General features: G+C 31.8%; 1 protein-coding gene across 1 annotated transcript in view; it reads left to right on the top strand.

Moving 5' to 3' along the window:
- LOC140041006 (zinc finger protein GLI3-like) overlaps positions 1–19552 on the top strand; it is a 38160-nt gene that overhangs the window by 2007 nt on the left and 16601 nt on the right. Inside the window, exons 2-3 of the mRNA XM_072087358.1 lie at positions 7772–7904; positions 18427–18705. Coding sequence (XP_071943459.1) covers positions 7808–7904; positions 18427–18705 — 376 coding nt within the window. The 5' untranslated portion in view covers positions 7772–7807. The remainder of the gene's footprint in view (positions 1–7771; positions 7905–18426; positions 18706–19552) is intronic.

The following is a 19552-nucleotide window of genomic DNA, read 5'->3' as shown; positions in this document are numbered from 1 at the left end:
GAAAAATGAAGATTAATAAAAACATTTTATTAAATAGGTCATTTTGCAGTTTTAATAAAGTTAATCCCTTCCGTAAAAAAAAAATGTTTTCTCATATAAAATGACAAACTAAATGGTTAAATTCAACCAAAAACCGATTGGCTGGCAGCTAATTTGACTATTTTTTGTTTTTTGTTGAATTACAGTTTCTTCAGGTAAATAAATTTTTGTTCGATTCAATTTTTGTTCAAAATGTTAATGAATAAATATAATGTGACATTAAAATGGCATATTCAGCCAACAAAATTTAACAAATCATTTTTTTCAGGGGGACAATCAATAAACAATTATTGAAACCACAAAACACAATAGAATGACAGACACCGGGTAATTTAATCGATATAATAAAAAAAAAACAGAAGGGAGCATATTAATTATTGGTAGTTAAGTAAATGCTAATGATCAGCCCATACTGTACCTGGTTGTCATTCATGTTAGGTTTTCTTCTTCCATACCCACAAGTTATTCATTATTTTACCAAGTTATGTTGCTACTGTTACAACTTACACATTTAACCTTGATTGGTTTATCATGCCAATTACCAGAAGCAAAGACTGTTTGAAATAAAACACACCATTATTATCCCATATTAACTTAATGCATAGGAGATTTCTAGTACTAATTGTGATTGTATCATTTTGTGCCCACATTCATTTATCATTAATGACTAACAGAATGTACAGTAAAGTGATTTTAAAAATGTCTAACTGAATGTAAAGTGATTAAAAAAAATGTGTTTTTTCACTTATAATTTATATGATTAAAAAAGTTAAAAAAGAAATATTTTGTTAGTACAGTAGTAATAGTTAGTTGAAAATAGTAATTTCATATTATTTATTAAACTGTGACAGTTCAGTTCAGCAAAAGATAGGGACAACAAATTAAGATCAGCCCTTCATTTCACCACTTTTAGGCCCTGGGCCCTCATCCTTCCTCTATCTCAAAATCCTGGATCCACCACTGCAGTTCATCTTTTTCTTAATTTTTAAAAATAATTGAATTTTGTATGTGGTATTGTTAAACAAAATAAAAAACAACCTTTCAATTTAGTTTTATTATAAATTAAAAGATAAGAATCTATTTACTTTTATATTTATAAAATTGTCATTATGTCAACAATGATATTATAAGGTACAAACATTTAAGCTCTGTCTACACTATCAAACTTTATGTGACAAAAAAATGTGATGTGCCAATATATGGACATGAACCATATTTGGGCATATCACTACCATATTTGGGAACATCACACTTTTTGTCAAACTAGTTTGATAGTGTAGACAGACCAGAGCTTTATACTGTAGTTGTTTAATGGTTTGTCCACTCTGTTTCTTAATCATTTATGAGTGCCATGACACATTATTTGCAAAAGAACTGTGAATGTAGCTGTGATTTAGAAACTTGATATTTTATAAAATTCACTTCCTGCTGTTACAGATGGAATAGGAGCTAGTGAATTTTGGTTTGCACATCCCAAACTGCCTGAGGGAAACAATCATTAAAGCTATTGCCCCATCAACAGGGTAGTAGCTAGCCACTGGTAATAGAATACTGCTAACCAAGGTTGACAACTGCTTTTGGTTTAGGTAGCCAGTTAGCGGCTCAGCTTATTCAGGACACAGGATAATAAAGACCATTGCTGGGAATGCATCCTATACCTAAACAATCAGTTTAACATTTGGATTTTAATGTTTGATATTTATTTGTTTTGAAGGAATTAGATAAACATAACAGTAAGTATTTCATTTTCAATTGCTTCATCACGACTTTGTTAGTATACAATACAACCATACCAAATCCTGTTTTTACTTGGGGTACCCGAGTCTAGCACTCTCTCATCTTCTCCTCCATCCGACACTATTGAGTAAAAAGTGCGATTTATAAAGTACTACTCCTCCCTTATTCGTTGTAGTATTGAGCTGGAATTTGGCATGAATATACTACAGGGACATATCACGTCTCCAAGATGGTACCGTATAGCCGTATTTGGTAGCGATTAGTATGTGATTGTGACGTTACATCCGGTCTTATGACGTCATTACAGCTTCGTTTGCTGCTGTACCCCGAGTATCGCACATTCGTGCTTGTTTTGTTACTGTGTATCTACAATTCAAATTGATATGTTTACAAATATTTATAGTGTATGAGAAATTTGTTTACTACATTTTTTCAGCACTGTACAGGGAATAATTTCGTCAGTGTAGCATTGCAAAAAGCTATACAAAACAACCTTTTTGCTACAAATTTCTAAATTTGTGTAGCAAAAAATACAATAAAAAACTATGTTTCTCGACTAAAAAATAAGTTTGATTTGCAATATTGCTAAACAAAATTTTAAAGTGAAATTTTCCCCTGCTGTATTATTATTTATTTATTTAATGTGTGAACTGTAATGATATAATCATTGATATATTTTAGTAGTAATTATATTATATAATTCTTAGTTGTGATAAAATTAAAAATATGTATTGACAGCAATTAATTATATTATATTATTAACCTGACGTGGGAATAGGCAAATCCCAAAACAGATTTTGCAATCTCTTAAGCTCTGTCTACACTATCAAACTAGTTTAACAAAAAAAGTGTGATATGCCCAAATATGGTAGTGATATGACATATATCACATTTTTTGTCACATAAAGTTTGATAATGTAGAGAGAGCTTTACACAAATGAATTGTTAAGTAAAGTATTATAATTCAAAGTTGAACTTTGTCCTACATTGTTGAATTAATTACTCGATTATTTTTTTATCATTCTCCAGTTCTGTAATTAGATCATACAGTTTTGATAATTTAATTAAAATAAAATTGATATAGTGTGCATAAGGATGGGTTATATAATCTAGTAGTTAGTACTGTGAGTATTCCAGCTACTGTAAATTACACACTGTTTCTGCTGCCAATCCCAAATATACCGTATAAATATACCGTATATTAAATATACCGTATATGAAATTTGTGCACCGTTTCCGCTGCACATACTTCGTGGTTAGGCTGTAAAAAAGTTGGCTTTCATTACCCAAAATGCATTTCGTGAGACGGAAGTATGGATTGACCTAGAGTCTCGTGTAGTGAGGTTACATGACAAAAACAAAACAATGATGGTTTCTCAAAACGTCGTAGCATTGCTGTCTATTTTAAATCTAATGAGCAGAAGTGGCAACGAATTTACACCGCACAAACAATCTAGAAATGTAGAATGGGCATTGACTAGATTTATGCAAAGAAGACGACGGCGTTTGCCGATAACTTTGGCGTTATTAAGTCTACCACAAATTCTGCTTTTATTTTGTTTGAGATACTTTTGTAAATCTCGGTATCTTTTCTGTTACCATGCAGTCTCCCCCCAACCTTCGCTTCTCCCCACAATTGAATTTCAAAAATAGTTATTTCTTCAGTCCACAGTGATATTTTGATCTGTTGCTTGCTTATACACGTGTGTGTCAATGCAGCAGAAAACCAAACAAACGCGTTACGCTCTGTTAGTTTTTGACCTCGTGTCATGGGCCGGGTCACATATACGGTATATTTTGAGTGCAGCAGAAACGGGGTACGAAATATACGGTATATTTTGGAATATACCGTATAATATCCACAAACGATGGGGATATTTATGCGGTATATATACCCCATATATATATACGGTATATTTTTTATGAGACCCATTTCTGCTGCCAAAAAATATACCGTATATAAAATATACCGTATATATACGGTATATTTTTGGCAGCAGCCACTGATATACAGGTTAATTTGTTTTTCTTAAAATGTGTACAAAAGTGATTCCAGTCTTCCAGTTATTCCAAAATGTGTATTTTACATTGTAACTCCATCAGTCATGCCTTAATAGCCAAACCATATGGACTTTTGTTAAACAGCTGTGGCTGTGCCTTCAAACTTAATGAAAATTGTTCTTGTAAACTTTACTACATAAATCAAAATATTTGCACAATTGCCATCTTGTAAGTCTATGCTTTAATAATTAAAGACATACAGTACTACCATTTATAGGATATCATGTTTTTATCATTGTAGTTCATATTGAATACCATGACATAATTATTAAATATTTGATTTATTATTAATATATTACTGTATATACAAAGATAATTCATTCATTCATTCTTTCTGATAAATATCCATAGAAACAGAACAACATTTTTTCTGAGAAGTACCAAACTAAGAAAATAAAATGAATACATTATGTGCTCAAATATTTTTTTCATATTTCTATAAATATATTTTTGTGAATATAATGGAATCACCTGATATTGTCAAGAAGCAAATTATATCTGTGCATTGTGCTTTTCTCCAGAGGGGAGCTGATGATGTCATGATTGAAATGTAACCGAACACTCCTTAACTTTGTTTCTAAATACAACATCACAGAGTTTAATAAGGATGCCGACATGGCGCACCTACACAGATAATTACACTCCGGTATCACTTTGACATTTTATTACTGACCTTCGACCTCGACAGCAGCGCAATGTAGATCGTTTTTCGTTATAATTGAATAAGTTAGACATTTTGTCTGCTACATACTGGTACAGGTATTACAAGTAAAAAGTTGTGGTTTGTCTGAAACTTATTTTGAACATGTTTTGTTCATACACTGCTGTTGGCAGATTTATAGTGGATTGAATTAATAATACAGGTTAAAGTTTAAATACAATAGATGTATTTGATTTATTAGAAAGAACCCCTATTTAGGGACACCTTCGGGACCCCCATGAATATGAGTTGGCAGTATGGTATATATATATATTTTCACTTGTTCATTTCATATTCATATTCATATTCATTTATTATCCAGAAAAAATAAAACAAAAATAATACAAAAAGCATAAATTACATAGAACAACAACAAGCAGAGAAAAAGCGCAGAACACTATCCTGGCTATCATTTCACTGTATCCCCATAATAAAATGTCCCCTGAATAGGGGTTCTGCACTAAACTGACATGATATTTTAATAATAATATTAGTTCAAGCGTTATTACAGTTCACGTAGGATTTTATAAAAAAAATAAACTTAACTATTTTTTTAAAACTGAAAACTAAAAAATAAAAATGTAGGTTTTTGTACTTTTTTTTAAATCACTAGAAAATAAATTTGTACAGTATGTCTGGTTATATTATAATATATCAGTTATCGTCTTATGAATTGTATTATGAATGGATAGAATGGAATGGATAATGGATAGTAATTCACATACAACAACCATCAACAAACCCAATTTTTCCTCAGGAGTGTCAAAAGCGGAAGTGAATATAAATATTGAGTAGAGTAGTAGTAAACAAATTATGAATGGATGAAGCATTTATTTCCAATGTTATTGGTGATTGTTGATGATTGTCCATAAATTCACATACAACCACCATCAACAAACCCAACAATTTTTCTCAGGAGTGTAAAAAGCGGAAGTGAATATAAATATTGAATACTAACAAGAGTGTGTCATTGCCCCATGCTATGAATCTGCTCCCACCAACCTGTTTTGGTATGATTGATGACCACTCTTGACTGCTGCTACTCTGGAGACAAATAAAACATTGCATTTGTATGGAACGCAATGCAGGACAAAATACAAATTAAAATATTTTCTAACAATTAAGATACTTTTAAAATGAATAATGAAAGTTATAAAAAGTAATTAAAATGCCTATACAGTACAACATACTGTATTTGTTTTCGTAAAAAAAACAAAGAAATGTCGGTTGTCAGCAAATCCAATTAAAAAGATACATAAATATGTCAAAAAAGACAACAGTTACATTTCAAAATCTAAAAAGTTAAAATCGTATTATTACACTTTCAGAATAGTAGTCTTACAGCTTTAAACTATTGTTTGTTGAATGTTGTTTTGTTGTAAAATTGTACATTTTTTCTTAAAAACCATGGAGAAATATATTCTTAAATCAACTCTATGTTTGTACACTCTCGTGGCAGCTATGTTTTATTCGGAGGAGGAATGGGATTGTCAGAATAATCCCTGTATTGCGTTCTCCTAGTTTGCCATTTCTCATTCCTGCCATAAAGTGCATTTTAACAACCAAACACATCTTACAAATTACATTGTGTACATATTCACAAACAGGTTTGTGAATTGAATTTTATTAAAAATATTCACCTTTAGTGTCACATTTTGATATTCATTGTGTGACACCTGGGATATTAACTCAGCCAACTTTTAACAACCTACTTGCATTATAACACAAATTTATGTGTGCACTTATTGTACATTTTATTACTCTACCTTATTTGAACTAGACTTGCCCCAAGTCTGTATTTATTGTCTTTTTTATGTTATTCCACCAGTGGGATAATTTTGTCTGGAAAAGTGTCACACTCACACAGCATCCTTTTAAACTTTTTAAAGTGGGCCCTCTAGAGTATGCTTTACTTTTTCATCACATTCCTATCCTATATTACCGTTCTCTCTACACACAAATTTGTAAGAACACTTGAAACAAATCGGCGCAAAACAAAAATTCAAAAAATATAATAAATAAATATAAGAACAAACATTTTGTTTAATAAATTAGAAACTTTAGGTCAATTTTATTAGGTCCAATTTGAGGCTACTGAAACTGGTAACTCTAAAGCTCTGTCTACACTATCAAACTGACAAAAAATGTGTGATGTGCCCAAATATGGCAGCAATATACCCAAATATGGTAGTGATATGACATATATGGACACATCACATTTTTTGTTACATAAAGTTTGATAGTGTAGACAGAGCTTAACCCAAAATACTGAACTAAAGTAACTAGATTTTTGCTGTTAATATAAATGCTCACCAGTCGTAACAGTGTAGGCCTGTTTTATTATGCCAATCACATGTTCTTATTTTACTCACAGCAGCCAGAACATTATCCTGATTTACATTAACTTTAATTGGGCAAATAGCTTTCACTTGGCTAATAAATATTTTCCAATAGTGCAGAAGAACTTCTGCTTTATATAGGTAATTTTCAAGGATTTTCTAATCTGAAACAGTCTTAAAAGAAACTTAAAACAGGTTCTATAGAAAATAAAATGGTTTAACAGTTTAATATTTCCAATTGATAATCAATTCAAACTGCTGTACTATACTTTTTGTGTATTTAATGTTTTATCTGCTACAGTGTACTGTATTAACAAAGATTGTCTGATTTAATATTGAATTAGACCAATAGAAGATGAATTTAATGAAACAAACTTTTCTTCTTTTTTTTGTTAACACAGCATCAACATTTATAGGAAATAAAAACTCCATACTGTATAAAACATTTTTATAACCCTAATTACTGTAGTGATTCAAAATCTGAGGTGTGGATAAACATGAAATATTTCTTACAAAAAACGCAGCGATAACTACTGTCTACATGCATCTCAATATTTATTTATCAGCAAATGTTTTCATAGATTGTTTTCATAGATTCTCCTTTCCCAGACATGTTTTGGGGTGTGTGCATGCCCAGTCCGAGTTTCCAAAACCCATTTTTTCAGCCATATTAAGTATAAGCTCCTGCGTGATACAGTTTCCTAATGCCTTCGTTCTCTTGAACGCTCTAAAGGAGCGGCACGACTGTACTGTTACTATTAGTAGTTATTTAATGAAGGTAATAATAAATTGAATGGAACATGTATGTAGCTAATAATATTTCTACTTTTCAAAAATGGAAGCAAGTTGCTTATATTTTAGTATAGTTGAAAACAACATGTTTTTTTTATTGCAGCCTGATTGTCAGAATGGCTTAGCTTACTAACTCATCATGACTTCACATTCCCCAATCAAGCTAGAGACTGAATGCCGAGAGAAGCAGCTCTTCTGTGGCTCCAAGATCACCGAGTTGCCACCACGTACCACAGGTAAGCATCTGTGAATTTAAGTTTTATTTTAGAAACCCAGAAACGTTATAACAATTATATTTAGAAACTTTTGGCGCAACAGAAAATCTGTACAAGTCTTTGTACAAGATACAAGTCAACTTTATTGTAAAATCTTTGATATTATACAAAGTAAATTCTCTTATTCACCTTAGTAAGGAGTTTGTTAGATTTGCTTTCCCAGTTTAGTTCATTATCATCAATCCCAAATACTTGTGTCTATCTACAGTATCTTTGTGCTAAAAAATGTACTTCTTTCATTTGATAGTAAACATTAACTAACTTTTTCGTTGAAAACTCAACTCTCAAATACTCAGTTAAATAAATGCTCATGAAAAACATAACGATTATTAAGTCCCAATTGTCTCTTCTGTTCTCATTACTGTATGTACTGTAGCCCTACTTTTCTTTTACTTTATTCTTTTGGTTTTTTTTTTCTTTTTTTTTATTCATTTTTTATTTATTTGTTGACTAATTGAAATATTTATTTATATATATCTTTTTTAATTCTTTTTTTTTTCTGGTGGAACTAGCCTTAAGCCATTGGAAGTTTTTCCAGCATAAGTGCATTCTACTTTAAAAAAATAAAATGAAATCAATTATATATTTTGTTTCCTTTATATCATTAGTTTTTGATGGGCTTGTTTGCTATTGTAACTGAGTGTTAAAATAAATTAGTTTTGTGTGCCAAAGATTATTATTAGATCTCTGGTTTAAGTATGCACACATACCAAAAGATTAACTTGTCTGCTGAGATTAGATTTCCAGATGTACTGTATAGAACAATGTATTGTGGCATTTAATGTTTTTGTCTAGCCAACATTTATCCACAGAATCTTTTTATGTTCAACCTCCAATCATGAAGGAACGATCTAAATTATTACTCCACGCTCTATTTGCTACCTTTAAATTATAATCTATTAGATTAGTGCTAATTGGTTTTCAAATATAAACAATGATTACATAATGATCATTGATTTGGAAGCTACATTTTAAAACAGTGGCACACTTCTTGAATAAAGGTGCATCCAGTAAGTAAAATAAAAGTTAAAAGGAAAAAAAAATGATTTTTAACAATAGGTCTATTTAGTAAACCTAAACAATTATATACAAAATATAACAAATAACAAAAGTAATACAATATTTTAAAAAACAGAAAGAAATAAGCATTTTCGTTGTTGCTTTAGGCTATGTTTCTGCTGCAAAATAAATACCATACTTTATATAGTATTTTCAAATTTATACTGTATTTTCTGTAACCATTTCTGCTGCCAATAAAAATAACGGTTTTTTTTTTACCTGCTAGACCTGACCTGTTAAAAACAATTGTGCAAGCAAAACAATAGCAATAGGTTAAAAAAATGTGAAAAAGTAATTAACTTCAATAAACAAATACTGTACATATAAACAGTCAGCTATTCTAACACAGTATTAGCAAAACTCAAATTATTACTAAGTTTATAGAGAGTACTTGATTCCAATCAAATTGTTTACAGAATGTTGTTGTCTTTTCTATTTTATTAAATGCACAGGACTTGTGGGTTCTTCGTTTGTGTTCTTGCGACCCACATGCTGAACATTTTTTGCCATCAGAATTTATAGTCACATTCGATAACCTCCCATCTTCTGGAATAGCAGATCCACTATCTTTCATCATCTCCATAGGTGTGGTTGACTTTTTGTCTCTTATTCCAGGCTTTTCTTGCCTCTTGCTCCTCCACTCTTGCAACCTTCAGAGCAATCCTTCTCTGCTTGTACTCATTCGATTTCTTCCTCTTTACATTGTAATCTCTTTCTTGATTTGATTTGAGGAATTTTTCTGCTATCCCATCAAAAATTGGAAGGTTTAATCGCTTATATAAATCAAGGATCCAGTGGTATGCCATACCTTTGGTCTTGTTTAAATAGGTCATGCAGCTTTGTATCAGTCCAAGATTGGTTGACACTATGTAGTGCAGCCTATTTAATGAGAGATGTTTTCCACGAAATCGGATCAAAACATTGTGACTGGTTTCAACGAGATTTGAATTTCCTCACCCCATTTCTGTATGTATAAAGCCTGGTTTCCATTAAAATCGCTACAGCTCTGTCGTGTAGCGATTTTATGGAAACCAGGCTTTACATGTGCAGCATCTTTTGCTCTTACGCTGCACTCAATCTCATAACCTAGTGCATGTAATGGGGAGGTAAGAGACTTGGATTTGCCTTTGTATGGCGTGCCCTCACATTCAACATCATCTCCCTTACATTTGCCACATGAACATGTTTTTTCTGGGTGGAATGAGCACTTTCCACCTTCCCAGACATGTTCGCCACGTGCATGATGCTGCCCAAGATCATTCAATGTTTGGCCATATTTACGGGGATTGTTCCCAGCCTGTATGGCAGCACACCGGTGATTAATTCTGGCTTGCCGGATGAATACATCGCCAATGCATCCGCATGTTTTATGATTTTCGTTTGCATAAACACAAGTGACTGTGTCAACTGCTGGAAAGCTCTGCCGATGTTTGGCTTTAAATTGTTTACTAAACAACTTCTTTTTCTGAAGTTCTTTTAGTTGATTGAAGTGCGCTCTACCAACATGACCTAAGCACTTCATTCGGTCAGAATTTGGAAAATGTTGTTCTATCACTGACATTGATGATGAATCGGCATCTTGCCAGTGTACGGCAATGTTCATTCCCTCCTCTTTTGCTTGTTTAAAAACAAATTCTGCACCATACCCCTCTGCCCCATACCCCTCTGCCCCTTTTGATGTGCCTTCATAAAGAGGCTCTTTCACAATGGTGTCTTTGCCTTTCTGGCACATGTGGGCAACATATAGTAAAGAATTATCCATGTAATTTCGTACAGTGTACGTAGAATTCTTACTATATGCGCCCCTTGTTTGCCACACTCCATCACTTGTTGTGACCGTTCTTTTCCATGATCCTAATTGATCATCTGGAAGTGCCACTAATAAAATTTCCTATGTCACTTGTCAATAACAGTGCTAGTTTATTGTGCGGAAGAATTTCTTTGACTTCAACTTTATTTTTGCGGAAGAATTTCTTTGACTTCAACTTTATTTTGCGGTAGAGTTTCGACAAGTTCAACTTCATTGCCAATAATTTCTGCCTGATTTTGATCTTCAACAATCGTCATATTCTGTTGAATATCCTGTCTATCACCATCATGTTGTTTAAGCTCGTGTTCTCGCAGACATTTTTTGGCTTCAGGTCCGCCATCGAAATGTTCACTACTTGTACTTGCTGGCTGATCGTCTTCATGTGGTGTAGAGTTGCGATTTAATCTTCTGGAGGCTTGTGCTAATTTAAAAGAATATAGTTGAACAAAATCTAAAGGCAATATGATATCATGGAGAGTACCGTATAATAACTGAAAAGGAAAGTTTTTATATAATTATTATAAAATCATTACAAATAATGGACCAGTCCAAGCTATTACAAATAATGGACCAGTCCAAGCTATTCTGAATTGACCAATCATGTGTTACTTTGAATTGTTGTAGCAACTTGAGTTTGGTGATGTAGTCTGTAGATAACAGTCAGAACAAGTAGATGAGCTTGATATGCTGCCTAATGGCCTGTTTCTGCTGAGCAGAAATAATCGATTATTTTTGGGCAGCAGAAACGGTGCAAAATGAAATAACCAATTAAAAACACTCAATGCATTGCATGTTTTAACCGATTATTTCTTGTTTTAAATGATTATTGCGGAGCAGTTTTGAGCTGCAACACAAATATTGATTGTTGACCACACTTTGACCTCTAGAGTATGGCAACCCTCTTTCACAAAGCATGCTGTTTATTTGCGCGATCGACGACAATCAGCAAAACAATGATGTGAACTGATGAGATAATAAAAATCAAATATTAAACATTTGATTTTTATTATTTTGTGGGGGAGAATTATATTGAGGGATTCCAGGATTCTGCGTTTTAATTAGGTACGGTAATAATATTAATTGTAACCTAAAGATGACTTTATTCTTCAGAAAGGCAGAAAGATGTATATACTTTTAAATATTATACTAACACAATTTTTTTTTTAAATGTTAATTTTTTTTTTTTTAAATAAAAATCAATTAATTGTTTTTGTATAAATTTAAAATTATTCTTAACATGTTGCATACCATATGAAAGTGCATGAAAATTTTCTTTTGCGTTGTGTTTGTTTAAATTTGTTGATTCGTATTATATTTTGTAAAATGTATCTTTTGCCTGAATAAATATAACATAAATCAGCTCAATAGGCCTATGTTCAGGTGTTTTATGAGCAAAAGAAAGCCATCATAAAAATGGAATTGAAGAGAGTCTTGTGTGCATATGAGCAAAAGAAAGCCAACTTGGAATTGAAGAGAGTCTTGTGTGCATATGAGCAAAAGAAAGCCATCTTAACAATGGAATTGAAGAGAGTCTTGTGTGCATATTTAGCATAAATTAAGAGAAGGGATTATACTTGGGAATGAAATTTTAGCCAAAAGGTATGAAAAACAAATAAAAATTGGTTTAATTTACTACTTGATGGATATTACCTCAGGTCAGACCAAACTATAATTCATGGCAAAAAATATTTGTCCAAAATTTTACAATGGACTGAAGTAGAAATAGACTAATTAAAGTTTATTCTGACCTGCATTATCAAGGATGTTGGAATGTGGTTGAATTTTATGGAGATCAGTAGGCCTAAAACATCAAAACAAAATTGACATGTTTGTCTTAACTAGTGACCACAGCCACTCCCATATTTACAGTAAATACTGTAAAGGTAAGACTTCACTTTATTTTAGGTGTACTTTCACTGTATAAATATAGGCCTACAGACACGTCACTAGAATAAGGTTTTACAGAATGACAAGAAAGAAAAAAAAATTATAAAAAAATAATCTTACAATTTTAAAGATGTATTGTCCCCAAATTCATGAAAAATAAAGATTTATAAAATCCGATTTTTTTGTATTTATTAATGAATTTATTCACTTATATAGGAAAAAATGTGATTTCACTTATAATAAGACAACATAAACAGTTAAAATTTAACCAAAAAGTAATTGTCTGACAGACAATTTTACTATTTTTTGCTTTCAATTACAGTTTTCTCAGGTAAATGATTTTTGTAACCCAATTTTTGGTCAAAGTAAATATACTGTTATGTGACATTAAAATATACAAATTATTTTTTCAGTGGACAATATATCTTTAAGAACTTTATTTTATACTTAACTTTTAAAATGATTTATATCATATTAATTGGCAACATACTAATCATTCTTTAAATACAATTATTGATGACAGATTATACATCTTGCTGTGTGGTCTCAAAGTGTAATACTGTAGTGCATTTCATCCATTTTGTATTTGATTAGATACCAAGAAAATAGGCCATCTTTTACTAATACACTCACCCATGGGAGCATTGGACTAGTCTATTATCCAACTGGTGCAATTAGTTTAAGATTTCTGAAAGTAAATTTTAAAAAAAATGTAACTTACATACCTAACTAATTTATAAATTTGGAATTTGTATATTTCAATTCTAAACTAATAACAAATCCAAAAGATTTGGTTATTATTTGTGCTATACTTAATTTTTTTAAAGTTTGTGAATCCCCATTAGAAAATAAAATGCGATGGTTATTCAGCATGCAATTTATCCCTAGACTCTACCATTTCACTCCAGAGGGAGGATTTCAATTAAGATATTTTAAAGCAAAAAAGAATTTCAAAAATGAATGATGAAAAACTAGATATTGATGATAATGGTGAATTTGTAAATTGTTATTTTTGATAATTAATAAAAGAATTAATGAGCAAATGAAGGGATGAAAAGTTGTTGAGAGTGTGTTATTTGTAGGCCCTACTTGACTGGAAGATGGAAAGACATCATTTGAGGGCTGTAGGGTAAAAGTCAGAGAGCCTGGTTGAGTGATGATGAAGGTGATTGCCTTCTAAATTACCAAATGAAGTTGAAATAAAACATCATTGTGTGGCTTTTTAAAACAAAGCAAAGTTTATTGCAGGAAGACTTGTAAATTGTAGGTGAAGTAAAGGTGATTTTGTAACTAAAAAGGTGAACTAACTAGAAGAAGAAAGTGAAACATTTGGAGTTTGTTCAAAAAGGATGTTATTGTACACTTTTGTTGGAATTTAATATATCTGTTGTCACTTGCTTTCTTCCTGTTGTTGTCTGTGGAATGTATACTTGGTGGTGATATTAATAATTATAATATTTATTATTTCTGTGACTTAATACTATAGTATATTGCGGTAAGTCAATACATTAGTAAATTTGTTTTCAATTTAATAATTGTATAAATTGAAACTACTGTATGTAGTAGCTAACTTCACAGCAGAATTATTTTCATAGAATTATAATGCATTGTCATAACATACTTACATGCTGGACTAAAAAAAAGATTTGGATCTGTATATCAACGCCAGTCTATCATTCATGTACTGTTTGTTTTGATTGGTATGAAGGTTTTATTATTCATTTCAACAACACAGGGCTCACACTATTCCATGGTCAAGTTACAGATGTTTGAAGATACATAAAGCTCTTTTTAATTTATAAATGTTTTATCTAAAAATGTCATGTACAGTAAATTTAACTTCTGATATGGAGTGTTAGTTTGCTTCTCACATCACCATAATTTTTTAATTTTTTTTATTTATTCGACTTCTCACTAACTCAGTTAGTAAACACCTCTAAAACGGTCCAGTCCCAATTTGCACAGTGGCTGTGTGTGACAGTGGCTGTGTTTGTGTGGACTAGTACACCGGGGTAGCCCCCTACTCGTCTCGAAAGATGTACTAGGTTCTTTAAAGTGCGCATGAGCTATGTGTACACTGGACCTACGGTTTATAGTCCTTATCCGAGAAGACTCGTTCTACCTCCAGAACCATGGAGTGAGTGAGCCTCGAACCCTTGCCGATGTTATGGCTACGTAATTACGGTTGCACTGTCTTAACCGCTCGGCCACTCATTCACATAAGCAACAAGCATAACGCCTATATATTAACATATTCTACTTCTTATTCTTAATTTACTCTAAAAGATAAAGTACCTATAAGACATTTCAATATTTTGGGTTGTCATTGGAATGAAAATGTTATTTTGCTCTAGCAGATCAAACTTTAATGTTACTTTACTCTAGCAGACCAAACTTAAAATGTTACTGTACTCTTGCAGACCAAACTTAAAATGTTACTGTGCTCTATCAGACCAAACTTAAAATGTTACTGTGCTCTATCAGACCAAACTTAAAATGTTACTGTGCTCTATCAGATCAAACTTGAATGTTACTGTGCTCTATCAGACCAAACTTAAAATGTTACTGTGCTCTATCAGACCAAACTTAAAATGTTACTGTGCTCTATCAGATCAAACTTAAAATGTTACTGTGCTCTATTGGACCAAACTTAAAATGTTACTGTGCTCTATCAGACCAAACTTAAAATGTTACTGTGCTCTATCAGATCAAACTTAAAATGTTACTGTGCTCTATCAGATCAAACTTAAAATGTTACTGTGCTCTATCAGACCAAACTCTCTATCAGACCAAACTTAAAATGTTAACTGTGCTCTAGCTAGTAGCAGACCAAACTTAAAATGTTACTGTGCTACTAAACTCAAAATGGAACCTAGCAGCGTTTTGCTAAACATATCATCTTCTAAAGACTTGAATGTTTATTATTGTTCAAGCTAGATCACTTGAATAGCCATTTCTCATAGTTGAACCCTAGCAGCTTGTTTATTTCAATCTGTCACAAGCAAAGCATATCAGTTTGGTTTATCTCTTTCTTCATTCTAAATAGCCATTTGAGTTGTTTTTTTGTAGCTATACTGTAGATACTACAGTATTCTAATTAAACAGAATATTACTTGCGTATCATTTTGTAAGTATTCTCAATGTACTTACTATAAAGTACAAATTACGTCAGAGTAGGGCAAAACATCTGTCAAATTACACAAACTGGCGCAAAGCTACTCCACAGTAGTTACAAACAATTACAATCCAAAATAATATACCGTATATTTCGGTGTATAAGTCGCACTTTTGACACGCAAATTTGACCTCCAAATTAAGGGTGCGTCTTATACACCGAACATAAATGCCTCACCACACAGATTGTACATAGGCCTAGGCTATCGTCACCTCGTTTGCTAGGCCTGAGTAGGCTAGGCCTAGCTACAGTAACTAACTAACGTAACGGCAACCTGCTTCTGCCTAGGCCTAGTTTTCAAGTCATTTTAGCATGATGTTATACTAAATATGATGAAAAGATTTGTTCATTATGGCGCTCCGATAAAATTTCATTTGTAAACGTTTACGTCGTACGATTGGAATAGTATTTATTTATACAGTAGTTATACGCACGATCGCCGTACCCCAAGCGCAAGCCCTTCTTTTGGTGGCACATGGTGTGCGGTATTCGACTAGTATATTCTCCAGGTGATTATAGCATGGACCTAGCGTACACACTTCTCGGATACATAGATACTAATCGAATACGATTGTCTGTGAAAACGTGCGCCCTCTCGAAATGATCGAGCGAGGCTAGCCCACACACGTGCGTGTTACACACACGGTCATGCACTCGATGTTGCGGCGAAACTCATGAATAACAAGTGAGAAAGAACTTGTTGAGGCTGGGCGCGGCCGAGCCTAGGTAAGAAAAAACCTAAATAAAGGACGCCGTTGTAGATATAACAAAATATATTATCACAATAATATTGATTACAAACATTGTTTTGATGAAATATAAGGTGCGTCTTATACATCGACGATATAAAAAATACCGATATTTTACTCTCAGTTGGGGGTGCGTCTTATACACAGGTGCGACTTATACACCGAAATATACGGTAGTTTATTAAACCAAAAACAGTTACACTAATTTAAAAAATATATTTGGTCTATTCTTTTAAACAGAGGACAAAGTTTTAACCTGTACACGAAATTTACAAAATGATGTAGAACATTTTTAAAAATATCAAATTCATTTAAATTTAAATGATCTTGCTACAAATGATAATTGTCCATAAAAAAAATGCTTTATTTAGTTTTAAATGGGCAAATGGTAAATATCTGTTTTGTTGTATCCTTTAATCGTTATAGGTCCATCCTTTAAAGTTTAACTGTATTATCAGTTTGATTGCATCATTCAATCTATTGCTTCCTCCAATAGTAGATAATAGGAGCTAATATGGGAATGAATTGCTTGGTGATTGTTACCTATTGATGTACTGTACAGCCAATTATATCAGACACCTTTCTGCTAGCCCAATAATATGTTTTACCAGAAATTGTTTTATTCCAAATCATCAATATTAGTATAAATAGAATTTGGAACAGGTTTTCAGAGTCCGATATTTGGAAAATTTGAAATATCACATTTGTTCTAATATCGCATGTAGTAACTAATATGTTCTTTATTGTCCTAAAAAAATATAAAAAATTTTTGTTGAATATGCAATTTTAATGTCACATCGGGGAAAAAATATATTTATCTGAAAAAAATGTAATTTAAGGCAAAAAATACTTAAATTGTCTGTCAGACAATGGGTTTTGGTTAAAATTAACCGTTTAAGTTGTCTTTTACAGGTGAAATAATTATTTTTGTTTGGTTATTTTCTAAAAACGTGAATAACTTTTAATAAAACTGCAAAATGGCCTATTAAACGTCTGATTTTTATTTTAAAATCTTCATTTTTCATATTTTTGGGGACAATGCATCTTAAACATAGTGTATCCTTATTCAATCTGAAATCTTCCATTTAATTAGCCTTTCGTAAAAACTTTTATTTGTGACTAAAGATAATATAGTTTCATGTCCAGGATTTTCTTTTTCTTGATGAATGTCTTTACTTTCATCTACTTTGTTTTTACTAATTCTATTGTTTGTATTTTGGTTTAAATAATAAAAGTTGTTTTTCACCAGGATATTTAGGTCTTTGACCTCTAAACAACACCCATGCATTTCACTTTAATATTGGTGATGAGTGTACCATGAAAAACATAAATCTCAAGTCTACCAAACCACTAAAAGGTGTCCTTGCTAAGTTTACACTTATCTGTAAACCATGCATCAAGGGTCATTGAACTTAAAGTTAATTTATATTATTTACGACTAATTAATTAAAGCAAATTAATTAAGAACATTTTTCTATTGAAGTGACAAATCTAAATTGTACAATATAAAATATATTTTATTAGATTTACATTAATTACAATACAATAAGTATATTAACTAATGTAGAAATTCAAAATGTTATTCCACAGTTTCCACAAAATGTACTTTTCTATCCAATGTGATAACAATCTTTTTGATATAGTTTTTTTAACATTTTATTATTTTTGAAATAATAAGATATACTAATGTATTTTGTATTATTATTATTTGGCTATATCTGTTACAGAAATAATGTATTTAGTTAGAAATATTGGTAATAATTTTATAGATATAAAAAAACTAATTTCTCCATGCTTTTGCAGAGCTAACAGAATTACCAAGTCCAACAACCAAGCTGCCTGTAGAGGACTCCGCACCATCATCCTCTGACGATGTAGCCTCAGCTGCTGTACCCAGAGGAACCAGAGAGAAGACATCGCAGCGACAGTGCCATAGTAGTAGGTCTCCACCTCCCCTTCACTCGTCGTCAAGACCTAATAGAGATTCAAGTCCTGTGCGGTATCATCCTCATATTACTCACTATGGACAGCCAACGTACATCCTTGACACTCGCAATGGATTGACTATGGACCGCCGCTATGGTCTGTATATATCAATGCTTTTGAAATTGGTTTATTAATGTGTCGTTAATTATTCGTTAATGTCGGTAATAATAACTATTGTGTTCACACATGTTAAACAAGTTAAACCAGAAAATGAAGAACAAGTTTAAATGCAAAATTGACTTAAATATAGAGAAAAGGGTGTAAACACAGCAATTGTTTAGATTTTAATTTACTCCTTTACTTGAAATGAAAATTCATTTCATTTATTCCACATTTATTTAGTCATCAATTACATCATAATTTCAATACAACTGATAACAAGGATCCTGCAGAAAAAAGCCGTAGCTTCGTTTTTTTGTAGGACACTTTTACATAAGAACAATATAACTTATAAGTAAATAGAACATTTCACGTCACTTTCAACATATTACTGTGAAATGTTACAACTGTATTATTCAGTTATAGTGGGTTTCTATTAAGTATTATAAATGCTAAATAAATTCTTCTTAGAAAGAGTGAAGCTAAAATTGATCAATTCTAAAATAAAAATCTTTGAGTGCAGGCAACTTTTTCTGAATGTATGTAGTATATTAAGCTACTAGTTCTACACTGTCAAACTTTATGAAACAAAAACAAAATGTTATATGTCCATATATGGACATGATGATGTCATATCACTACCATATTAGGCCATATCACTACCATATTAAGGCACATCACAATTTTTTTCACTAGTTTGATAGTGTAGACAGAGCTTTAGATTGGTATGTGAGGGTTATGTTGTTTATGATGATGGATTAAACTTAAACTGTGATTGGACCAACTTAACAACATCAACCTGGAAATTGTCAAACATAAGAATTTAATGCACAACACAACTTGA

Source organism: Antedon mediterranea, chromosome 2, assembly GCF_964355755.1.
Source record: "Antedon mediterranea chromosome 2, ecAntMedi1.1, whole genome shotgun sequence".
In the NCBI taxonomy this organism is placed as follows: domain Eukaryota; kingdom Metazoa; phylum Echinodermata; class Crinoidea; order Comatulida; family Antedonidae; genus Antedon; species Antedon mediterranea.
Note: the sequence above shows the minus strand (reverse complement) of the source record. Positions and strands in the feature narration are given on the sequence as shown.